Source organism: Cynoglossus semilaevis, chromosome 15, assembly GCF_000523025.1.
Source record: "Cynoglossus semilaevis isolate Cse_v1.0 chromosome 15, Cse_v1.0, whole genome shotgun sequence".
Classification (NCBI taxonomy): Eukaryota; Metazoa; Chordata; class Actinopteri; order Pleuronectiformes; family Cynoglossidae; genus Cynoglossus; species Cynoglossus semilaevis.
The window spans coordinates 10,583,559-10,608,118 of NC_024321.1; the positions used below are offsets into that span (position 1 = coordinate 10,583,559).

A 24,560-nucleotide genomic window follows, 5' to 3' on the forward strand; every position below is an offset into this window, starting at 1 on the left:
TTTTGTTTCCTGATTTATTCATCGCTTATGTTCAGAAACACTTTATCCACAATGTAAAAGAGCCAACATTTGCTGGTCAGCTTTACATCAGTACAGTCATAATTCACAACAGAGGATTAGTTACACACAACATTTGTAAAAAACAAATAATGACAACAAAACTTAGGTCCCAATATATTTTCTTCTAGGTTCACTGAGTGTAATTCCTCCATCTTTCATTGCAGCCCTAAATGCTTGGACCTGTAGAAATAAACCCCCCAAGTTAACGCAGGTAATTTTGAGCAAAACACTTCTTTGATTTACATCAGTTTTTGCAGTTGCTACTTACAGCATCTGAGCGAAATGTCCAGGGTATGGCTTTGTACACCATCCTTGTGATGCCAGCCTGTTGGCATCGCTGTGCCAGAACGTCACCCACAGCTTGGCACGCTGCCACAGCTCTTGTGGACGTCAGCTCCTTCTTCAGAGCCCACTCTTTGGTGGAACAAGTCAGCACTGGGACAGGGGAGCTGCTGGAAAACACTTGTGCCGTCACGTAATGTTGGGTGCGGGAGAACACCAACCTGTAGAGCAATAAATAACTTTGACTAAGAGCAATCACTTTCTTTTCTTTTTTTTTTAGTTGACAAAACAGTTGTTATTACACATTGCAATCCCCTACAGTATGTTGTCTTGAACGAGGCAATTTTATGGAGTTATTCAAAGATAAATGTATTTATCATTTTTTGCTACGTAAATATAAATTTCTTTTTTACTATTTTGGCTGAAATATATCATTTTCTGCGACAATTCCTTAAAATATGTTAGCGTTTGTTTGTATAATCTCATATTCATACTGACATTCGGGCATCTTATCTCTCCACTGACCTGTGGTAAAACTCTCTGTGGGGCCACGTCGTCTTCCAGCCCCGGTCCTTCACAGCCAGAGCCATGAACTCCAGGTTCCGCGGGTTCCTGTTCTCAAAGGTCGGGTTCACTGCTTCGTTTTCATTTGGACTAGGCTGCGGTTGACAGGCTGCCTGGTTCATACACCGGACTGGGGAACAGGACATATGCAAACGGAGGTTAATCCCCGTGAGTTCATACACATCACATAAATCTCTACAATAACAATTGACATTATAACTATATGCGGCGTGTAATGGAAATGACTTGCGGAACTTACTTTGGTTTGCAGCGACGCGACATCGTTGGATTTGAGTAAAAAACAATCGCACTGAGCGATTCAATTCACTTAGAGCCATTTTGCTTTAATTCAGTTCATTACTAAAAAAAAAATCAACGATCGATATCCACACCAGCGTTTGTTTGGAAAGTATCGCCTGATAATGTGTCACTAAAACATGTCAAACGCCATCTTTGACATTCACAACACTTCCGGTTCACGTGGTGTCACCTTCAAAGCAGTACTGATAGAAACAAGGGGCAGCACGAGTTTGATATGAACTGAAAATTCCCTTGATTTTCCTTGAGGCAATTTCTAATGTAATAATTTACACACTTTTGTTTCCCATGCACGATTTGCATGCAAAGCGTAACACCAATTATTTACATTTCACTCTTCGTTTGTCACATTTATAGCCGATTCCAAAAATATATGTTGCCCTGTGTTTCCTCATATATATATTCCAAAGTAAAATATATATATATATTTGTAAACATTAAAATCAAAATGAATCAAGAAAACCATTTTTAATTGCATTTCAGATTTTTACAGTGCAAATCGGCAGGACAAAACAAAAACATGTTCAGTTACTTTGTTCACAGCGCTGGATTACTATTCATCCAAAAGGCAAAATGAATAAACACTCAGGTTCATTAAGGCACATAAAAACTTTTAACGTTTTAACTACCACCAAATACCTGCTGGGAATTGTTCTTGGAAGACGTGGCATTGACTGTGAAAGTACCATTGGCTCTTAAACACCTTATTTGTTATTCCCTTCTGATATGAAATGATCCTACAGCACAAGCTGATGAAAGTGAAATGTTCCAACCCAGCAATCGCATGTGTGTGTAAACTACAGAGTAAATTTATTCATCCATTCATTATCATTCTTTTTAATAACTTTGCTTTTAAATGTTTTTCTATTTATCTTTATAGCTGTAGAGAGTAAATTGAAAACAATAGATAAAGTAGAATTAAAATAACATCAACGTCATTTTCATTTCATAATGTAATTGGAATTAAACAACAGGCTAATTCTTATGATACTGATGCAAAAATAACAGTGTTTGCAGAACTATGTGCAAGTCAATTAAATATTGTCTACAGTTAGTAGAACATCATTGTTAAGACACAGGCATTTTTTTCAAGATGCAGTCCAACTGCTCAAGACAAAATTTAATGTGAACCATTGGAAAGTACTAATCCATTTAGCTGATCATAACGCAGCAGACACATTGATCAGAGCAGAGAAGGAGAAGGGACTCAGTTTGTAGCCTGTTCCACTGTAGAATTTGTTCTGAAACTCCACCCTGCAAGAGACAGAGACGGTCAGTGCAGGAACTCTTTTTAGTCTTCTCATGTAATGTTCCAACCCCACAATCACTTACATATACTACTAACTTACTTATTAGTTTTAATATTCTGCAACATTGTGTTTTTGTGAGTTTTTGAGCAAGTATGGGAAAATATTTGGATTAGTGACATCTGTGAAGTGCACATCTGACAATGAAAAAATAATGAATTTGTTATACAGGAAACATACAGGAAGTGTATTTGTGTCATCAATTGACTAACGTTGATGAGAAAATAAAACTAAAGTCGACAGAAAATAGTATTTGCAAGAGGCAGCCTGGGCTGTTTGTAATGTACAACATGACAATACTGCCATGCCATAGCCATGTTTTAATCAAATTAGGATTGTCCAGTCTTTGGTCCACAGGGCTCATGTTTGACACCCCTGCTCTAGGCAGTACAGTATCTGACCTGTTTTACTGTGTGTTTTTTAGGTTATTTGTAACATTGGCAGTTGTTTCTCCTTTTCTAGTGCAATCATATTTCACCTGAGGGACCTGTGTTTCTTTAGAGAACAGACAAAAGAAGCACCAGCTCTGGCTGAACTGTCCTCCACAATGAAACAGAACAACATCACTGCTCTCTCCCTTTGTTGTCTTATTCTTACCAGTGCAGACGCAGTGCGTGGAGAAACGCTGACAGACCCTCCATGACCAGCAGAATGGAGACGGTCAACACAGCAAAGAAGGCAAAGACTACAAAGAGAACTGCCGACCCCGTGTAGCCCTGCCATTTCAGGCCAATACGCATCACCATCGTCCACAAGACCTCTGACAGCTCTGTGGAAGCACACGGCTCACTGTTACATCATCAGCTGGAAAACTGACACAGCCATGAATAATGGGCTAAAAATATACAGTATGGAAAAACTGAGCTCCCATTTTAAAGGAAGTCTGTCTGACTGTGTAAGAATAAACATCACGAACGGATGAAGAAAAAAAAAGACTAACGTGCGTGGGCCAGACTGAGGGCCCATAGTCGGAGGTAGGAGGCGGTGTTGGAGATGCAGCCCAGGCAGTATTCTATGGTGTGGATGGCCTGATGCATGAAGACGTCTGCAGTGTCAAACTGGAGCGAGACGACACAGGAAGTGCATTTAAACAATTAAACACCAGAAAACATCCAACTGAATGTGATCAGCTTGGCTAATGAAGTCACATGTGCTCCTCCATCACCTCCTCAGCTGCTCCCTCCACCTCCCCTTGATGAGTGTTAATGGAGGTTTCCTCCGAAGTCACCAGCACACGCCTCTCTTCATCCTGTAAACAAAGAGTTTAAAAAAAAAAGACAGAGGAGATAGATAAATAAAAAGAAAAATGGAGCTCCAATGTTGCTGAAGGATTAACACAGACTCACCACGAAAGGTCGTCGCCTCTTGAAGGTGAGGTATTCGTGCAGTGGTTTCCCAAGAAGGAGCACAGGGACTGAACACAGAGCCAGGACCACCAGGACCTTCTGCACCACCATCTACACAGACAGACACAGAGTGAGGGGAGAACAGCTGCTGACACAGGCTGATTTTTAAAAATTGGATGTCGAGACTTTTGTTCAGCAGATTTTTGCAGAGTCTCACGTTTATGATTAACTACAGTTATCTTACCTTTACTTAACGGTTGTGAAAATTATACTAAAAATGTCATTATTACTGTGTGCCAGTGGTTTCCAATGTGGGAGACAGGTCTCCCAAAGAGGACACAGAGCTATTTATTTATTTATTTGATTCCAATTTCCATTTTTTTTCCTTCCAAGTTGAGCATAAAAGACCAACTATTTGGTGTTTGTGCAAAACTATACTATTATATGAACATAATAATGTAATTAATTCTTATATTAATTTAACAGATGCGACTGACGATCAAACCACGTACCTGACCCCTGTACAGAGGAGGATTGTCTAGATTTTCTGCAAAGAGGAACATGTCTATGAAGTGGATCAGAACACTGGGAGCGATTCTGGACTGATCTGGACTGTAGGCGATCCACTTGAAGATCACCATGAAGATGAGGTAACCGAACAGACAGATCATGAAGAACAGCTCTGGGATCAGCACGAGGAAAATACTGCTCACCTGACCAAAGTGTCTGGAGAAGACAAGAAGAGGGCGGAGTTTCTAAATTATTAGCACTGTCAAACCTTATACATCTTTATTCTGATTAATCACAGGGTAGCAAGCTGACACAATCCAGGCTTTGTATCATAAACTGAAGCTGAGATATTATTTTAAGCATGAAGTGCTTTAGTGAAACTAAAACCTGGGGTCCTTGACTTATGTTGGAGTTCTGTAGCGTGTATAGTATCATTCTTCTCAGGAATTAAAATGCGTTAAATTTTAATTTAATTAAATCTAATACTGAGCAGACTGGCATGCCATATTAATTTATTATCTGCAATTACTTACAAGTAATTAAAAAAAGACATGCAGACACCAAAGGTCATGTGGATGACGCCGATGATGACGGACATTTTCATCTTGTACGAGTTGAGGAAATAAAGTTTGTTGTTGGCCATCCCCCAAACCTGTCAATCACACAGAGAGAGAGAACCAGTGTGAACACAGTGACACACTTGAAGGATAGAGAACATTAAGTACAGACGTCAGGAGGGAGGATGGACGAACAGGGTCAATGCCAAAGGGGTAAGGGCTGGTGAAGACGCCGGGTACGACAGGATCCATGGACAGGAAGTCGTTTCCTGCAAGGACTGATGAGCTGGAAGAGAGGACATGGAGGTGAGATGGAGCAAAGATGAAGCACTGTAGAACACTGCACTCATGAGTGTCGCTCACTTCCACAGGTTTTTCTCAAACATGGGGCCGACGTGCCACGCTGAGCTGAAGGTGGTGAGGCCTCGGCTGAAACACTCGTTGTAAATGGCTCCTGTGTAGATGGAGAAGAGTCCCATCAGCAGAATCAGATACCGTCCTCCAAACATCATCCGCCAGATCTGGAACAAAAACAGGATTTTATTTCAGTGCAAGGTCAAAGTCCACTTCACTACACTACGGGAGCCAACATTTTAAAAACATCTTTAAATGCCTGACTGAAACTCAACTACTGTTTTAGACCTTATTTTACAAACCAACTTATAATTAAGTCATTCATTTATTATAATTAGTAGCATTATTATTAGTAAACTGAGAGAAAGATGTAACTAAATGAAGAAATAAATTATAGGGTTATACAAAAGAAATGACTTTACAGTCTTTTACACTGGGGTCACTGTCTGCACAGATCTTGTCTGGGTGTGTAAAAGAGTACTGTTTACAAACAAACAAAAAATCATATATGCTCTATCTCATGTGAGGACATAAAAGAAAAAACCTCATTGTTGTTTTTCTTGAGTTTAGGGTCTTTCTCCTCCAGAACCATCCAGAGGGCAGCCATCGTCATCAGTATACCATGACCCACGTCACCAAACATCACCGCAAACAGGAAAGGAAATGTAATGATGGTGTATACCGCTGTAGAGGAAGGAAGAGACAAAATAAATTACAATACAGGTGAGACCTGGCACGAGTTACAGGATTGTTGTTTTTAAATATACTTCAGGATTTAAAGTGTATTACACTGCACTAAAAAGCAGCTGGTACCGACGTGTAACATTTTCTTATTCTCCTTTGACAATAACAACTAAGGAACTTTGTGACAGCTCGCTGACAAACCTGGATTGACTTCACGATATGTGGCCACTCCATATGCATCGACGATGCTCTGGAAACCTGCTGTGAAAGAGTTGATTGGAAACAATGTAGGTGGAGAGGTGGAGGACGGCAGGCGGTTATAGAAAGAGTCGACACCACCTCCCCCCTTCCCTTTGTGGGAAAAAAAATATATTAGTCAAGAGAGGAAAAAAAACATGATGTTTAATCTCCTCCCCTCTCCAGTGTTTCCTCACCCCTCCCTCTCTCAGAGCGCTCTGCAGTTCTGGCAGCTGGGCGACAGGACACCAGGCCTCGGCGATCAAACATTTGTCAGTGACGGAGGGGCTGCAGAGATTCAGTACCATCTGGACGGCCTTGCACTTCTGAACCCGGACCTTCCACTGGGGCAGCACGGCCACGACCTGCATCAGTATCTGCTGCAGGAAGGTCTCCGTCTGTGACAGTACCTGGAAGTCGAAGCAAGAAATACTGAGCATTAAATCGAACAAGAGAAGGTCAAATGTTCGACAAATGTCTGACAAAACACTCACCGATTGAATGTCTTCGATTCGTCCCTGCAGTCCCTGGAGAATCTCCTCCCTCTCCGTGGGACTCTCAGGATATGCAAATGTCTGTGTGTGGAAACTACAACAGGAAAAATGTGCAAAAAATAAATGTCTGCAAGTTGAACAACAACACTGCAGGTGTGGAAATCAAACCGATGTATAAATGAACTCACCAATCACAGATCTTCTTCACCTTCTGTCCAATCTGATCTCCCCAGTAAGAAATGAGGAACACTGTCCATTGCACCATTTCCCCCTGAGATAAAGAGAAAGGAAGTTTTAATTAGACACACATCAGGCAGGACTAGAAATGCGACAAAGCAGGAAGACTTTCTGGAACACAACAACACAGTCATGGATGATCAGCAGAAACCTCCTCACCGTGTCCGGGTGCTTCAGCCGATCCTCCATTTCCCTGAAGTCGACAATAATGTAACCGCGACATGCTCGCCACAGCAGGCGTTCAAATGACGGAACCTTCCACGGATGGACAACTCCTGCCACGAAACTAATGAAGAGTGCAGCAACGATGATCAAGACAAATAAACAAACAGAGGTTGATCATTTTTATTTTTTATAAATAAAGAAAACATTTGAAACATCTGTTGCAGACTTGAACTCTGCACAAAAGTTTTTGGCACAAAACTGGAAAAAGGATGTGTTTTTTATTATGTTTTATTAAATTTTTTATGCTTTTATATTTTTTACTATGACGTAACATGAGAACCAATAGACTATAATATTAATTATAAAATACCAACTCTATGTATTGGTAATATAATTAAAAATTACATGCTACATTATTTTACAGTACTATTTTCCCCCTTTTTTCCCCACATATTATAATGTCCACTTAGAAAATACACACTAATTAAATTAATTTTTACCTCAGGTGGACATCTTGGCGTTGATCAAACAGGCCGTGGCTCTCCAGCACCGGAGGCGGAGCCTGTGAAGAGAGTCCAATAATGTTGCAGAGTGATTCATAGCTCTAAAATTCTTCTTTTGAAAAACTGCAGGAGAAAATGTATTTCATAACAAACCTGGGAGGCTGTAAGGGTGTGCGTTCTGGTGAGGACACCTTTGTACTGACACAGCTGAGTCAGCTGAGCCCGAAGGCTGTCTCGATTCTTGGACACCTGGTGAGACAGAAGACATTCAGTTAAAAAGAAAATCCTTGTTTGTTTGTTTTTTAATGGTGATTTGTTGTCAGAGTTTCTCTGACCTCTTTAAGTTCTCTGGACAGACGCTCGGTCTCTTCCTCTATGGTGATGAGTTCACGAGGCTGAGGTGCAAAAGGTGCCGGGCATGGTGGGAGGAGGGGGCCCTGCAATGGTGGGTTCAGGGAGCGATTGATCTCCTGCTCTAGAAAAGCTGGAGGACAAGATGTAGAGGTTGTTAAGACACGCAGGCAGATGAAGAAGAGCAAAATACTGTCTCTAAAAACAAGAACCATAAATGGGAGAACAACCTGTACCAAAGACTTACTGAAGGTTTTTTCCAGTTCTTCACACCGTCGCACTTCCCCAACAAACTTCCTCTGAAAGGCGTTCACGTTTGGATTCAACTAAAATCAGATGTCAGAGAAGAAGGAAGAAAACTGTCACTCGTGATCGCGCTGACTCAAAGCAATAATTACCCTGAACTATCTCTGAAGGTCTGATGATGACTTTCAAGGCACTGATCTGGTACATACTGTATGGTACAGTCCACTGGTTGAATTCTCCTAATCTGAATTAAACTTGAACATGAAAGACTCACGTCTCTGAACTCGACCAGACCCAGTTCTCCCAGCTCACTAACGCAGTTATAGGCTGAACCGGACTGGAGGAAGAGCTGCACCAAGCACACCTCCTCACTGCGAAACATGGAGCCCATGTTGGCCTGGAAAAACTAAAATAAAGAAATGTATTAGTTTGTTCATGTGATAATAGTGGAATAAATGTGGTAAAGCAGTACAGAAGTTAAAAGTACTGGTTATATATATAGAGAGAGAAAGAGATAATTGATAAATTATATTAAATAAAAATACTAATTTAGAACAATAACATCATCATCACGAGGCTATTGCTAAACTCTGAATTACTGCGAGAGTACAAAAAAAGGGGAAACGACGAGACCTGTGAAAATCAGACGGGATTTCCATTCTTACACATCATTGTTTCAATACCACACCGTTTCCGTAAAGCTATAACGTACATGTACATTTAAGGATCAGAAAGCGTTTATACTTAATTGATTTAAAATGGCACAAAACTGGAAAAATACACACCGATCAAAGCACATTTTATTTTTATTTCATTTACACTATGTTACACTTTGAAAACACACAGCTCTAACTTCGACAAATAGAATAGCATTGGAATAATTAATCACACTTGACATATTGAATGTGCGCTGAAGAATAAACGTAATTTTATTGCATTTCCTTGATATTTAATTGTCTTATTGCCTGTTTAAATGTCCAATGAAAACAGAATGGTTTCATTTTTCAGTGAAACACCATGTGCGGGAGATTAAAGTTTTTAACAGCAGCTTTAAATCGCAGTTTAAACTCAGAACATTGCATTAAATGAACAACCGCTCCACGTTGATTAAGACTGGGAAAATCCCCGAAGGCTACAAACAGCTCCGGACTTTTGTCCTGTCTGTGGCTCCATGGTGCGAATATAAACAGCTCACATTTATTTATGTCAAAGCGAGGCTTCTAAACACCAAACATCTCACCTGTCTGCTCCGGGTCCCAGCTCGACCTTCAGACAGTCCGGCTTAGAACAGACGGACAAACCGGTGACAGAGGTCCAGAGATAACCAGCCGTGTTTATGAGCACAAGTTCTCCTGACTCCAACTTCCCGTTTGCTCGGGTCACGTTATTGTGCTCTCACGTGATCGGCTGGCGCTCATTCCTTGCCAAGAGGAATGCTATAGCGCCCTCCTCTGGTGTTTGGTCATTTTGGTAATGCAACTAAACACTATAAATCTAGTTTGTCCAGTCGTTTTTTCCGAATGTGGGACATATTCAATAGGGAGAGTCTACCACTGCAAAGACGCTTAGTGGTACAGTAAGTAGTACTTTTTAAATATTTTTTTAGAAAGTAGGTTGTGTTTCTTGGTGGAAATGTATGTTCTAATATATATGTTGCAATGACGTAACTCAGTAGTTTAGGAAAAGCAGTGTTTTGCTCTCAGATTTCTCATGTGGAAGTGTGAGTTATGAAAGGTTTAACGAGTTCTTTATAGATTCTCATTCGCACGTGTACGCAACATTTAAATAACACCCTGAAGTTAAACGGTGAGTGAAGACATGATTCATTCTACAGAATCTAAATCTTTGTTTTTTTCCCAGGGTAAATAATTGTAAATGAGGCATTAATGTCAAATATCACACAGACTCCGATTGTTGAGCATTTTTTCTGACAAAATGTCTAAAACTAGAGATGGACAGAAACTTATTTTATTTATTCTGGACGATCCACCTGTGCTGCTTGATCTAACACACATTTGGCATTACAAAAGATATTTTATTTTACTGTAAAAGGGCAGCAGTGCAACAGGTAAAAAGCAATAACAAGGAATATACAAGAGGAAAAGCGACACTGGTATTAATGGAAGAAATGAAAAGGGGAATTTAAACAAGACTGAAGTTGTGACCATGGAATAAATGTCTCCTGCTTGTTCACCTTCTGACACATTTTCTTCTGACCCTACAAATAGTCTGATGAAGTTTTTGAATATTATAGCAAAGCAGATCACTGTCACACCACACATAATTCTCAACATCAGAGTCTTAGCACAGTTTCAGTCCCACCCACCCACTAACAAACAAAACAATAATAACTACAGTAAAAATCAACTGCTGCCAAATCAAACAGAGACATTACAGCTCATTCATCTATTCTTAATGAGGACAAATTCTGACAGTGATGTTGTGCATCAAATAGCAGTAAATTTCATGGGATTTTTTTTTCCTCCTGTATGTGACACTAACACACTAAAGAAGTAGAGTTAGCACTGATTTGTGTTTGTCTTCTTTTACTAAAAACATCAGGTTTAGGCTAAGTCTGAGTCCCAGAAAGTGACACGGATCTCATGACCCTTTTCTCTGGTCCCTTTCCATACAGTTTTCTTTTTACAAACTGTAGAATTTCAGACTTCTGTCCATTCCTGTAGAGGTCAGGAACTGAGCGTTCTCTCCAAACGCTACTCCAGTCACCAATCCTGTGTGGTCTACAGTTAGAGAGGGGACAAAAAGAGGAGGTAAGAAACTTGCCCCTAACAATGAATTATGCAAACCAAACAGATTGTGAAAAAAAAAACTTATTCCTCACCTGTGAAGTTGAGGACCTCAGACCACTGCTTGCAAATGTAGACACGGATGTCAGACCCTCCTACAGCCAGGTAGGTGCCACTCTGGTCGAACACAAGGGACTTGACCTGGAAGAAAGTTAAAACGAAAAGTTAAAGAGATTGAAACCTTCATCAAACAGAGGTTCACTTTAAGAAATGCTGAAAACCTCATAATTGATTAAATCAATTTCACATTGGTAATTTTGTTATTGGAGTTCTGTTTAATTAACAGCAGAACACATTTGTCCAGAATAAAACTTTATCCTGTCGGGTTTTTTCCCTCCAAATGGCCTTTTTGAATTGTTGGAGCCTCTGCATCTTTTAGAGCCTTTCTGAAGGCATTTAATTTGTCAGAACATATTTTCTCACCTCATAGTTGTTGTCAAGAGTGATGGTCTTGAAGTTCTTCAGCTTCCTTAGATCCCACAGTTTCAGAGAGCTATCCTGGGCCCCTGAAACCAAGCATCAAACCAAATTTTTCACATCAATGTTTGAATTTTTTTTTATTCAGTTAACTCTTTTTTTTTAATCTTCCTGAAACTTAACATGATTCTGAAATTATTTTGGGGCCTTTTACCTGTGGCCAGATAGTATCCATTCTCAGAGAAAGCAATGGAGGTAACAGGACCAGAGTGGCCGGGGAAATTGGCCACGTTGGTGCGCTCTTTCAGATCCCAAATCTTAATCTGAGAGTCAGCCGTACCAGTACCAAAAATGAGACCGTCAGGATGGAACTGAGCACAGGTGAGAGCTATAAGAGGCAGACAGAGACATTACCACCTGAAACATCCATGTAGATTCTCCAACCACTACATCAGTACAGGGACACTTACCACATTCAGCACTTTCATCAGTAACTTTGGTAAGCACTCTACCAGTCTGAACATCAGAGAAGGCCCAGTACTGTTGGAAAAAAAAAAGAGTCACAAATTTAGTGTCAAGTCACTTCATTTTCCTAGTCTAAATGTTTTTTGTTTTCAAGCTGCAAACACACCTGATCCTCAGAGGAGCTGAGCAGATAATCTCCAGTAGCATGAAGGGAGAGTCCAGTGACGCCGGCGTCGTGAGCACGGACCACCTGAACACAGTTGCCTCCAGTGACAGACCAAACACGGATGGTGGTGTCTGGAGATGCAGAGAAGACCACGGACTAGAGGGGGAAACAGAGAGGGAAGGGGAATAGTTAAAAAGTGGTTCAGGATATTATATTTAAAACAACACAACTGTAAATATAGAGGAGTAAGCAAAAAGTCATGTTGACAACAAAACTGAGATGAATTACCTGAGATGGATGGTAAATGACTGAGGTGACCTTCTTTGTGTGACCCTTAAGAGTTGCCACAATCTGCTCCTCGTTCTTGTCAAACACAACCACGTTCTTATCAGCTCCACCTAAACAAACAATGAATGGCAGGTGTTAAAAAAAACAAAACAGTACTTTAAACGACATGGAAAAGTGGAAACAAAATATGAGGTGACAAACCAGTGAGCACTTTGTTGGTATCTGAGGGGCACAGATCCAGAGCCAAAATACCAGGGACACTGGCACTGTGAAGACCCTGACAACAGCAAATGGCAGTTTATATCTGTTTTTAAGTTGTTTCTTGGTAAAGAAGAGAGAGAACTAGTAACTCAGTATAAGCATTAATAAAGGCAGACAAAAACTGGGACTCACAGCGTGGGAAGCCACTTGACGGTATTTGCCAAGGTCCTCAGATCTGACCAGCTCCTCTGGTACAGTTTTGCCTCTCTAAAAAACAAATAACACACCAAAGTGTTCAGTTTTTATAGATATACTACAGACAGTGAAAACTGATTTCTTGGTGTGTTAACTTACCTTCTTCCTCTCTGTGGTGAGGATAGTAGCTTTGTCTTGGAGCTACAAAAAAGAAAAGAAAATACATGTCAAGATGACTAAAAAGGACAAAAACAAAACATATATGCAAATTGTTGGTGTGGAGAAATGAAAGTCTCACCTTCTGGATGATCTCTGGGGTCATTCCCACTTCACTAATCTCCATAGGCTCCCCACCAGCTCCCTGCAAGAACAGTAATGCATACTTTTGTAGCAAAGATTCCCAAAATCTTTCTGCTCAGCTAACTGAATGAAATTGAAGTCAGTGACTTACTGCAGCAGCAGGCTGAGAGGCAGGAACTGCCTGAGGAGCGACCAATCCAGCCTGGGGTTTGAGCGTGGCAAGAGCTGTAGGCAGGAACACCGTGAGAAAAATATATTCTCTGACCACATCAACCAAAGCTCTTGGCTGCAAGTGTGCTATGCTAACACCTTACCTTCTCTGGCAGCAGTGACCTCTTTAGTGAGTCGAGCGATGACTCTGCAGGCGGCGTCATGTTGGTAAAGAGCGTGCGACAGCTCCTGACGGGTCGTCTGGAGCTGCTGCCGCAAGGTGAAGCTGTGCAGCATGACGGCATCCTACGAGCGAGCAATGCATTTGAAATATGCAAGGGTAATTAGATGGGTACAAACAGAAAGACCTGCTCCTAGTTTTTCACTTGAACATCACTCACCCACTCATCTTGAAGTGACTTGAGAATAGCAGGGATACTGGTTGCTGATGGTGCCTTTGGTCTAATGGGATGGGAAACTGGAAAACATACATAAAACAAATCTCAATCTTACAGTATTATTTACATCAACGTTAGCTTTGGTGTTGTCTTTTGGGGTGTCAGAGAACTTATAAACTTATATTTTAATCATTTATTTTAAAAAAGTAATTTATTTCTGTTTTAGAATTAACATTTGAAATTACAACCGCAATTCTTGTTTTTATCATAAATTTGAGGCAATTTGAGATAAATGGGATGTTATGCACCACCTCAAACTTCAACTCCAACCAATAGCTTAGCTCTAACTTTCACGTAGTCAAACGCACTGCATTAGGATAAATTCACTTTTTGTAGATCTACCGATAGTTGCAAGGGTTTAAGTAATCGATCGTTAGGAAATCGAATTTTACCTTTAATATCCACTAGCTGCTCCTCTGACAGAGGCTGACCGTTCATCGGATCCGTTCCATTCTCTGCGATGTACTTCTCGATCAGCCTGCGCTCAAACACCTGGTTAGAAACCGGAGAGACGCACGGGTGCTCCGGCACCTCATTGGAGACTAAGAAAAAATAAAGAAACACATGCGGTTAAAACTACACATGCAATATGTCCGTAAAATAGTATGCCAGGAACCAGGAACCATTAACTATCGTTTCAAGTATAAGGCGGCAATGCGTGGCCGCTAACATTAGCACATTAGCAGTGGCATTTAGCGTTTAGCTAACCAGGAGCAGCCTAGCTGTACCCGTTAATTCAGAGAATACAACTTCACTCACTGGCACAAACCAAAGACATCCTCCAAGTGCAGTCCTAAATTTTGCTAAGAACCTCCGAAGTATGATGAAAAAGGTCTACTCGCAGTAACTTTCAGTGGCTGATCAATACTTTACTTTTATTTTGCTGGATTTTAAAGCAGCACGCTGTTCTTTCATTGCCGCTACAACCCTGACTTCTTCTTCTACGCACAAAGTGCATCACCGCATTACTGCCTCCTACTGCTTAATACGGGTCACTACTGTAAGCAAAGAAACTAACGTGTAAATGCAAGGTGAAAAATAATCTAAAAATAATACGATTATTACCCATACTACCTATTATTATGTGATTTATTTATCATCGCTTTTCCAAATAAAATGCATTTAAAGGAAAATTGTTATAAAACCTTCCACAAATAGAAAGAAGCGGATAAAAAGGTTTCTAATGGTTAAAGTTTTACGACTACTCTTTTTAATGTTCTACTGATCGTTGTCTTGACATAAAATATATCAAGAGTCGGCCTTTTCACAATAAAATGGGTTTTATTTGGACTTAACAGGATAAGACAACAGTTACTATATATATACCTATATTACATTGTATATATTAGAAACAAATCACATATACAAAACATGTACATGAATTGACATAGACATAATAATATTATCATGTGTCACACTGCATATTGAGGAACTTCTCTAGGCTACACTTTCAGTCCTTTCAGTCCAGCCTGTTTTGACAATTAAATATGTAGTGATAACCATAATTGTCCTGTACACAAGGGTTAGGTCATTTCAATATCTGTTGGACTATTATGTATTTCATCAGACATTACTGCAATTATTTATAGAGTTTCAAATAAAACTTTAAAAAAATGACATGGATACAACATGCTGTAAAAATAAAAAAGATCCATTGAATGGATGTCTCTATATAGAATTAAAACAAATCTTGAAAGTAAATGTTTTATCAGAAAAAGGACGTTTGTACATTCCCTTGGATAGAAAAACATGCTGCAAGTACATATGTGCAGAATACAGTACAGCAAGCGTTGATCCTGAGATTCCGGAGGTAGGTAACAGCAGTAGAGATGAGAAGCACCGTTAAAAGAGTCAGGTGGGAAACAGAAGCTCATGCCAACTTCAGCAGAATCTCATGAAGGAAATAATATGCTTTATCAATACTAAACTATGTTAAGGTATAAAAGGCACATATAGCATTTTTTTTTCAACAAAAGTCAAGAGCCAAAACATATTGTTTCTCAGAGCCTCAGAGCCAGATATCTCCTTTTCCTCTTCAACTTGAATTGTCAGTTCAAAAGTTCAGCTTCTCTGAAGTGTAAACACTGCCAGATTCAGCTATATTTTTGTCCAGTGGCAGAGTAGAAAAGTCGCCCCGAGAAGTGTTGGTATTTTCCTTTTTTTCATTTTTGATCTGGAATTGAACACAGTCCTCAGATGATTGCAGACAATCTGAAGACCAAGGCAATGAAAAGGAAACTCTCCTCTCTTCTTCGATAGGTCTATTCTGCTGTAAAGGAATCAAACAATATTTGGGTCTGTGACTCACTGGGATGTGGTGATGTATCTTAATAATGAGATCCAATATTTGATTTATTTTATTTTTTACCGCAGTAGTTGTATTGTGACAAGGGGAGTTTCCAGCTCGTGGTCTGTTGGTCTGATATAGGGAATATTATATAATAGGATTTAACACAAACATATTTATTATCATTCAGGTCTGTACAAATGAATGTTGGTCTTGTGTGTTAGCATATTTAAAATCCCAAACCCACCTATGGACCATTCTCTTACCTGAATGTTTACTCTTGGGGGGTGAGCTGCCGGTTGTCCACGGTTACCTCTGAAACACGTAATGATGTGTGACAAGCTGCAGTGTGGGTAGCGCTTCAAGAACAGGACGAAACCGGCCAGCGACACAAACATCCCAGAAGGGACAGAGACGGACTTGAGAAGTGCTCTCCATTTGCCTATCTTTTCTAAAATTCGCAGAGAGACCGAATCAGAAATAGACTGTGATGAAGCAAAGAAACCTGGATAGAAATGAGGAACGTTATAGAAACGCTGATGTGCCATGACTCACCTATCACATGTACTGAGGTGGAGGACACCAGGTTTCCATCTCCATCTCTGATTTCATAAACTCCATCATGCACTGATGTCAGCCTCTCTATAATGACCACGTGGGTCGTACCATTCATGCCCAGAAAGACGTGGCCCCTGTAGCGCACGTCGTGGTCTATTATTTTACCCTCACGGATCAACTGGATGGGGTCACTGGGTGGGTGGAGGTCCACAAAGCCCAAGGAGGAATGATTTGGGCGTTGGGTGGGTGTAAAAGTGAGGTGGACATAACTAACAGGAAGAACGAGGGGCAAATTCAGAGACTCTTTGGTGAAGTGGGTTATATTGGAGATGCGCCCTGTTTTCACATGCAGGTTTTCATGCAACAGAGACAAGAGGGTGGGCAATGAAGGACATGAAAATGTATGATACAGGGTTATGCAAAAAGAGAAAAAACAAAATATAATTATCACCAATGGAACTCGTCCTTAATTGAAAATCTGTCATCCAGTGAGTTTTCTGTTCTCACCATGGACAGTCAGGATGCTGCGGGACAACACATTTCCATTTTTGTCTCTGACTGTGAAGTTGCCCTGGTCCACTTGGGTCACTCTTTCAGCCACCCAGACATTTCTACCTTGCAGTAGCCGACCACGTCCCACGCTGCTTGTTTGGGGATTGGTCTGATTCCAGAGCACAACGGGCATGGACTCAGGTGGAGCACCTCGGGGAAAAAACTCAAGAAAGACGCCACCTTTGTCGATTCTGACCTCAAATTTGTCTCCATAGTTTCGGTAGTAGTTCTTGGAGCAATCTGCAGAACGACAAGGACAACACAATAAGCAAAACGTACGACTTAGTACAGATATCTTGAGGCATGAGAAAAACATGATACCCTTAACAGTCAGATGCACAGTCTCGAAGGTGAATCCAGGAATGTGTCCGATGGCGTAACGGCCCTGATCACCGTGAGTCACCTTTTCCACCACTAACACCATATTTCTGGTCCACTTGAAGCGAGAGTCCAGAACCTACATTTGTAAAAAGGTTTAGAGAATATCTAAGCGCATAAACACCACACGAAAACATGAACGTAAATCCTGCATCACTCGCATTGGTTTCCTCCAGCAGGATGCGCTTTGGTCCGCCATCGTCCGGGGTAAATATGACACTGCTGTACCTTGTGTACACAGGCAAATGAAATTCCTTTCCGTTACAAATTGTTTTTACTTGTTCTCTTCCATCTGTGGGAAATTGGAAAATAAAGTGAGTTCAACTAGACAGATGAACAGAGAAAGAGATTTATCAGAGTGGAACTGCAAGAGGTGTGACTCACCAAAACTGGCTGCACCTGTAAGAAGAACCATGTACATGATTTACATGTCAATTTTTTAACTATGGCTTCCTGTAAATATTCATGTTTTAAAGGGTACTATATGAAAATCTATGTACAAAGAAGGGAAAACATGTTAACTCCATACAGAATGGCCAGTTAACACATGGGATTTTTTTTTCTTTTTGATGCACGACAAGAGCACTAACTTATTTTGCACTCTGGTCCACGTGCTTTACTTATTCTTAAAAAAATAATGAATAATATTATTGTGTACTTTCATCTGTAAAGATATTTTGAAAAATGCTTTTATAATTCAACTCTCAGGGGAATCAGAGGAGCCGCATGCACTCTATTTCCAATCACAGCATACAAACATATTAACGATGAGTAACTTACCTACAAAGAGGAGAATAAATAAAAGGCCCGCGAGTGAACAGGATGACATCTTCTCCTGTGGATACAGAATATTATTGTTTTATATAACTCAGTGGATAACCTCACAGTACCCCATATCATCGTCGCCAGTCAAACGGGATTAAATTGAGAGCATACGCCCCTGCAGAACCGTTTAGATCTGCAGGAGGAATTAAGCTGGTTCTGTTCTGATATTTTCCATGATGTTCGTTATGTTGTGAAAACACGTCCTCTCCGGTCAGGTGTCCGCCGCTGTGCGTCACGGACACGGTTTTGTCACATAACACGGAAAATCGTAGCAGCGTTTATAGAACCCTGAATGAAACTCACCTGTTGTAGAATAACTAGAGAGTCTGTCCACTGAGTGACGCTCAAATGACAGAAGAGGAAGAGGATAATGCCGTCCTCTGCACATTGCGCATGTGCAGTGAGCCCGTTTTATTTATAGCGAAGAGTCGTCGGTATTCTCAGCCGCATTTACGTACAATCTTTACACTAATCTTATGGACGTTGATGGCCCCAGTGCCGTATGAAGAGTAGATGTGTATGTTTTCTTTGTCCCCACTCATTAAAATGGACGAGTAACAGTTGTCTCTTTAAGTTGTCAGTCACCCAGGTCACCTTAAAAACAAAAAAACAAACAAAAACAAAAAACAAACAAACAAAAAAAACACAGTGATCACAGTGAGCGGTAATACTAAAAATTGCATATAAGCATGTTTACCTTACTATTACACTGAAGGCAAAAGAAGGTGAGAGTTCAGTTTCACTGAGCAGGAACGAAGTGCGGTGGTTTAGTGGAATTGAGCCATGTACCCTTGTGTGGTCCCTGAACAGTTGTGCATTTGCCATTTCAAAATGGCTGCTGTGAAAATACTTTTGTGTATTTGTACCTTTTTCTGAAACAAATATAGACAAGAACGTGGTGAGTTCCGTTTTTGTGATGTAACAAATGTTCAGTGTAACTCAACAATACTTGAATAAACATGAATTACTATGTGTAAACAATTACATTGTTTGAATGCTTCAAAAGCAGTGCAATTTACATTACATGTTACATACGTTTCCCACAGACCTTAAACGCAACACCAGAGTGTCATTTACCGAAAAGCGCTGAGGGGAAGGACCAGAGAATAAGGCATCGCAAAGACACATACACGTCAGAAAATGACAAAAACGTCCACAAACCCAGTCTGTGAGTTTAGTAAAGAGAGTGGTTTGTTTTTCTGACCGGAAATGGGATAGGTATTATAGTTTCTGTTTTATTATCTCGCTGGATAACGATGAAGGTCGTTTTACTGCTGCTGCTGCTGCCCTGCGTCTGTGTTTGCATGGGTAAGTAAAAGGAGAATTCATATTATTTATTTAAACGTCAGTTTTGGTTTACTTCTTAAAAGTGTGAACAACCTACGCTATATGATAGTATTCTCGCAACAGGTAAAACTGTGACCTAAGTAGTAGAACTGAACCTACATTTCCAAATATTATTATTTTAAGTTCTTTATTTATTTTGAATTTTTCTGAAATATCTTACAAATACATCTTTAAAATATACATTACAAAATAAAAGGGATTTTAACCAAGTAGTAAAGTTAGCTAATATTTGTAAACACTATAAATGTCAGTGGGGGAAAAACACGATGTTTTCAATAATCCGTTGCCTGATAAATAAAATATTTTACTAATATTTCAAGAAGTGTGTTTTCTATGAAAAAACAATTAAATAAACAAACACCAGTTTGGTGAATATGTTAAGTTTAAAAATATGCATTTACTTATTACAATGGGTGCATTGTTGTATTCAAATATATTTTTTGTCTTTCTTTCTAGGCACACTTCATCGTATTGTGTACTATGGTGACAAAGCCCAATTTTCTCTCGGATACAGATCTACAGTCTTGAAGTTCTACCCCGTGGATGGGAGAGAGCTAATTATTTGGGAAAAATCTGGTTCTCAAAATAATTCAACCCAAAGGGGGAAGAGGGTTGGTAGTAACTATGAGATATACAATGTAACCTATCAAGACAGTGGAACCTATAAAGTGATGGGTAGATTTGACATCAATGTGGCAACATATTGCCTTAAAGTAGAAGGTAAGGAGTTATTTCTCTTCTCTCTTATTTTCTAAACCCTTGTGAATGCAAGTATATGCAAAAAAATGTTTGTGCAAACATTTTTCTATTTTTTGTGTATCTCCTTTCCAGCCTTGGCAATGTCTAATATTCTGGCAGTTAATGAGAGCTCCAACTATACTTTCCAACTTGATAAAAATGCCTGCAACATTAATGTCATCCCATTCAAAAGTGGAGAAGATCCATCTAAGATTGTTTTAGTTCATAACGGACAGCTGCAGAGGGGTTCACTTGAATCTTTCTGTGAAGCACTGGAATATAAAGAACCGTGTCAAATTTTAATGAATGATGCCACAACATCATGCAGTGGTCGTTATGAGATCAAGGATAATCTTGGCAACTTGGCGTACTCTATGGAACTAAATGTACTCAGTGAGTATCCTTTGTGTTAATTTTATGGGGGGCTGTCAAAATAACCAGTTAATGTTATTTGTGAAATAATCAGCATTAAAACAACTACCCCATTAATTATTCAATGTTTTTCTTTTGATAGTCCTAAATAAATGTTATGCTAATACTATCTCCTTTCTTCTGATATTTTTTTAAGGCAACATAATTCATCTTTTGAAGGATTTTGAGGATACGTTCAAGATAGCGTTTGATTCCCGAGCATATTCATTATCATTATTCTATTCTGGAGGAGGAAAAGAGATACTTCTTTGGAGTGCTTCAAATACTCAAATTCCTACGAAATATAGGGGGGGAAAGATTGGAAGGCACTATGTGATTAATTATTTAACCTATAAAGATGAAGGCATCTATGTAGTGAAGGATAAAGCTGGCCGTCATGTCATCGCATATTCTCTTGGAGTAGAAGGTGAGGACTTGTCATTGTTCTCTTTACATAAACAGAACTGAATTAAATATATACTTACACAATGTCATCTAATGTAATGGAGTTATCACCTATTTCACCTGCTGTGTTGTGACAATATTATATGAAGGGTCCCATTACACAGATTTAAAATACAGGACTGGGGGAATTCATTTTGCAAAGGTCTTTTTGATTTTGCTATAAACCCATTTCCATTTGTGTTTTCTTTTTCAGCGAAAAAACTCTGCCTTGACTCTAATCTTGAGGAAAGATTTGAGTACAGTTTCAATCTAGTAAAAGATGAATGCAGCATTTCATTTATTCAGAAAAAAGATGGCCAAGAAGTAGCCTTGCTTAACTTAGTCGATAAAGGCAGGCAGCAGATGGCCAACTTATTTTTCTGTGACGGCCTTAAGTATGTGGAGCCGTGCATGATTTACATGACCTCTGCCATTACGTCATGCAGTGGACGCTTTGAAGTCAAAGATAGTAATGGCAACCTGGCCTACTCTTTGGAACTAAGTATTGTCTGTGAGTATCTTTTGTGCTCATTTATATTTGTATTTTGGAGCTTCCACGGTGAAAAATGCAACTTTATGACGCATAGAAAATGGTCTCATTTCAGCTCCATTTAATGTATCGGCCTTTGTGATTTCCATCATTGTTATTGGTCCTATACTCCTTTCGTGCATCAAGTTCTGCTGCTGCACGAAACCCCCTACAAAGAACGCTGAGGATGCTGCAGACGCTGATGAATCTTCTCAAAATTACAATGAGGTAAACAAACTTTCTGCTTTAAGTTCAACTGACAAAACCACACATTTCTTATTCCTTTTTTTTTTAACCCCCAAAAGGAGCATGAACGAGAGCCTATAGGTAACAACAGTAGGCCTTGTGATACACCGTACCTTGTTCAACCACATTCTTCACTGAGCCCACTGGTAATGGTCTACACCTCACCAGTCCATCAAACACACACACACATTTTCTGGTTACAAACAATCAGCAACAATAGTGTATTTGTTGTTAACACTTACCAAAATGTCTTTCCTCACCTTTTTATATGTTGCCTTTCTTTTCTTTGCAGATACACAATACTACTGTGGACCCACCCCCTGCATATTCTGAGGTTTTTCCAATAAACATACATTTATATCAAGCCACAAAAAAACATAGGAATATTAAATGAATGATGAATCTATTTCAGCTTCTTTAGGTCAAGGTTGCAAAACATTTCACATGTTTCTGCCTTCACTAGTGAAACAGTGATGAAAATATCAGTAACAATAGTGCATTTCTTACCCTAACTGTATTTCCCCTCTTCTCTACTAATGTGGAGTATCTCTCTTCCATGCAGATATTCAATCCTATGGTTGATGCGCCACCTGCATATTCTGAGGTTGGACCTGTACACACAAACAAAGTTTAACAATTATTTATTATTTATGTATGTTTTTTTTTCTACCTCAACAATAACAAATGTAGGCCCCTCTTTAATAACCTGTTGTTAAGCGTGTATGCTGACAGTTTTCCTACAATTAAATTGTCAAAATAAACTCAATATATATATATATATTATATTGGAACAATGTATCATGGTATAATGTATCCTTACCCCGTATCGTGATATGTATCGTATCCCCGGGCTCTTGCCAATACACAACACTAAAATGAAGTATCTTGATGTGACTGGTAATTGTCAAAAATGACTGTTACATGCATCTGTGTATTGGTTGTCGTTTGACCTTTCAGCTGTACAAGTCCTTGTTGCACGTAATAACACAGAAGACTGTCTATCATAGCCAAATACAGCTGTCCTTTTTCCTCTAAAAGGACAAAGGACATGCCTTTTAGGGCTATTATTGCCAGATACAAAATATTAAAATATTCTTTGAACAATCAGCTTCTTGCTAAACTTGCTAGCTGCCTTTTAAAAATCATGCATTCCTTTGTTTGTTTTCGTTTAATGAAATTGTGTGTGAACTAAAAGTCTGTATGTATTATCATGTTTCGTCACAGGTTTCAGCTCCAGCTAATCGGAAGCATTCTTCATCTGCCACTGTTTCCTGTGACCACTCTCCCCCTCCACCCTGTGACTCTACTGTGCCTTTCTCTGGTGGACCCACTGCCCCACTCTCCTCTGTGAATGAGCCACGGTTTGAAGTTGAAGGTCTGAATATCTCCTCAGCTTCCCCTCTCAGATCAGACTCAACCGTCACTGATGTCTATATCTCAGACCAACTCAACTTTCTCTGAAAACTTTAAAATGAAGAAGACCATTGAAACATGTCAGAGTCGGAGACTTACATATCCCTCAATGTCTTTGGCTGGTACAACAGTTTCAAAGAATCAGTCTGTTACACAACTGCCATAATGAAACAAAAACAAGGAATGTAATTCAATTCCCAGGTCATAAGGTGGTGCATTAATACTTATGTTAATGCACCATTATAATATGTGCATGGAGGTCATGTACAGTATTACTAATATAAAGCCATCAGTTTCCAATGTAGTTCAGTTGCTGGGTGCAATCCTGTCAGGATTTAAGCAACAAATAAATTGCAGCCTTAATGTGGAAAACTTCAGGGATTGTTCTGCAGTGCTTTAGACCTTTACCCAGATTTGGTCACTCCAAACTAATGAGGTGACAATAAAACACCTCTATACCACTGTGCACTTCCGACTTAGTATATTTATTTTCATTGAAAATGGATGTGCATGGTACCAGTTAAAATACAACTCATCGTGTTATTGTAATGTGTTGGGCATACAATTATTGAGAGTCTCTGTATATATTTAAGCTGTTTTATATGTATATCTCTTAAAATATTAAATGTAACACTAAAGTATCCTGATACTTTTCTCGCGCTTCATGTTCTTACTAAATGTGCTTTGATGTTTGGTGAAATAACCAGGTTGTTGTACCCCTTTATAGTCTACAGCTGTGTTATATTTTGTGACTAGGATGAACATTTTCTCATTTTCTTTTACATGTGAAGTTGCATAACATTGTAAACATAATGCATGTACACAATAAAATACATTTAATAATTTGTTTGGCAACGCCAGATATCTTGTTATATAGAGTTTTACAATTTAAAAAATGTTTCCAAGAAACTCCTTACATAACATAAAAATTACAACGAAATACATAGATCACGTTCATTTGTTCCGTAAAGTACCGTCCACTAACATCCTAGTATATGGAATTTTACTCGGCAATTCTAAATGCAGACGTACACGTTTTATACTCATTTAAACCTTCACAGGTAATGAAAAACCACTCACTTTCAGACCGGAAGAAAAACATAAGAAATAAAAATAGCCCGCCCACTCAAACCTCATTGGTTTACTAAGCAAAACTGACCAAACAGGATG

General features: G+C 39.4%; 5 protein-coding genes and 1 long non-coding RNA gene across 8 annotated transcripts; 2 read left to right on the plus strand and 4 right to left on the minus strand.

The window, feature by feature from the left end:
- Nucleotides 1-1,402, minus strand: mrpl18 (mitochondrial ribosomal protein L18). The gene is made up of 4 exons (XM_008327064.3): nucleotides 1,166-1,402; nucleotides 868-1,036; nucleotides 329-563; nucleotides 1-240 (listed from the first exon to the last, which is right to left on the minus strand). Exons 1-4 carry the CDS (start codon nucleotides 1,242-1,244, stop codon nucleotides 163-165), a joined length of 561 nt encoding a protein of 186 aa, XP_008325286.1. The 5' UTR covers nucleotides 1,245-1,402; the 3' UTR covers nucleotides 1-162.
- Nucleotides 981-4,566, plus strand: LOC112488164 (uncharacterized). The gene is made up of 2 exons (XR_003051960.1): nucleotides 981-1,074; nucleotides 4,364-4,566. It is a non-coding gene; the product is annotated as an uncharacterized LOC112488164 (long non-coding RNA).
- On the minus strand, nucleotides 1,678-9,612 carry tcirg1b (T cell immune regulator 1, ATPase H+ transporting V0 subunit a3b). Its single transcript, XM_008327063.3, has 21 exons — nucleotides 9,456-9,612; nucleotides 8,490-8,621; nucleotides 8,217-8,295; nucleotides 7,954-8,102; nucleotides 7,772-7,867; nucleotides 7,616-7,677; nucleotides 7,110-7,236; nucleotides 6,902-6,984; nucleotides 6,714-6,807; nucleotides 6,417-6,629; nucleotides 6,184-6,328; nucleotides 5,843-5,982; nucleotides 5,308-5,465; nucleotides 5,140-5,230; nucleotides 4,921-5,039; nucleotides 4,390-4,603; nucleotides 3,878-3,988; nucleotides 3,697-3,780; nucleotides 3,472-3,589; nucleotides 3,129-3,300; nucleotides 1,678-2,478 (listed from the first exon to the last, which is right to left on the minus strand). Exons 2-21 carry the CDS (start codon nucleotides 8,604-8,606, stop codon nucleotides 2,385-2,387), a joined length of 2,466 nt encoding a protein of 821 aa, XP_008325285.1. The 5' UTR covers nucleotides 8,607-8,621; nucleotides 9,456-9,612; the 3' UTR covers nucleotides 1,678-2,384.
- Nucleotides 9,613-10,167: 555 nt separating this feature from the next.
- prpf19 (pre-mRNA processing factor 19) lies at nucleotides 10,168-14,634 on the minus strand. The gene is made up of 16 exons (XM_008327069.3): nucleotides 14,422-14,634; nucleotides 14,055-14,204; nucleotides 13,606-13,682; nucleotides 13,369-13,510; nucleotides 13,206-13,279; nucleotides 13,053-13,115; nucleotides 12,914-12,955; nucleotides 12,752-12,826; nucleotides 12,560-12,635; nucleotides 12,359-12,468; nucleotides 12,071-12,226; nucleotides 11,910-11,979; nucleotides 11,654-11,827; nucleotides 11,446-11,528; nucleotides 11,058-11,163; nucleotides 10,168-10,956 (listed from the first exon to the last, which is right to left on the minus strand). The coding sequence occupies exons 1-16, from the start codon at nucleotides 14,438-14,440 to the stop codon at nucleotides 10,859-10,861; spliced, it is 1,515 nt and encodes a 504-aa protein (XP_008325291.1). The 5' UTR covers nucleotides 14,441-14,634; the 3' UTR covers nucleotides 10,168-10,858.
- A 289-nt stretch (nucleotides 14,635-14,923) lies between these two features.
- LOC103390976 (uncharacterized) lies at nucleotides 14,924-19,209 on the minus strand. 3 transcript variants are annotated; one of them, XM_008327071.3, is made up of 11 exons: nucleotides 18,965-19,209; nucleotides 18,566-18,856; nucleotides 18,218-18,272; nucleotides 17,822-17,836; nucleotides 17,599-17,729; nucleotides 17,381-17,516; nucleotides 17,015-17,299; nucleotides 16,505-16,843; nucleotides 16,216-16,400; nucleotides 16,031-16,081; nucleotides 14,924-15,931 (listed from the first exon to the last, which is right to left on the minus strand). In XM_008327071.3, exons 3-11 carry the CDS (start codon nucleotides 18,264-18,266, stop codon nucleotides 15,716-15,718), a joined length of 1,407 nt encoding a protein of 468 aa, XP_008325293.1. In that variant the 5' UTR covers nucleotides 18,267-18,272; nucleotides 18,566-18,856; nucleotides 18,965-19,209; the 3' UTR covers nucleotides 14,924-15,715. The 3 variants fall into 3 exon arrangements, with proteins under 3 accessions (XP_008325293.1, XP_016895040.1, XP_016895042.1); XM_017039551.2 differs by having other exon boundaries at nucleotides 18,960-19,209; XM_017039553.2 differs by having other exon boundaries at nucleotides 14,924-15,928; nucleotides 18,566-19,209.
- Nucleotides 19,210-19,364: 155 nt separating this feature from the next.
- LOC103390975 (uncharacterized) lies at nucleotides 19,365-24,235 on the plus strand. Its single transcript, XM_008327070.3, has 10 exons — nucleotides 19,365-19,570; nucleotides 20,066-20,329; nucleotides 20,441-20,740; nucleotides 20,916-21,185; nucleotides 21,417-21,713; nucleotides 21,808-21,959; nucleotides 22,037-22,123; nucleotides 22,270-22,311; nucleotides 22,540-22,581; nucleotides 23,202-24,235. The coding sequence occupies exons 1-10, from the start codon at nucleotides 19,519-19,521 to the stop codon at nucleotides 23,436-23,438; spliced, it is 1,743 nt and encodes a 580-aa protein (XP_008325292.1). The 5' UTR covers nucleotides 19,365-19,518; the 3' UTR covers nucleotides 23,439-24,235.
- Nucleotides 24,236-24,560: the final 325 nt, after the last annotated feature.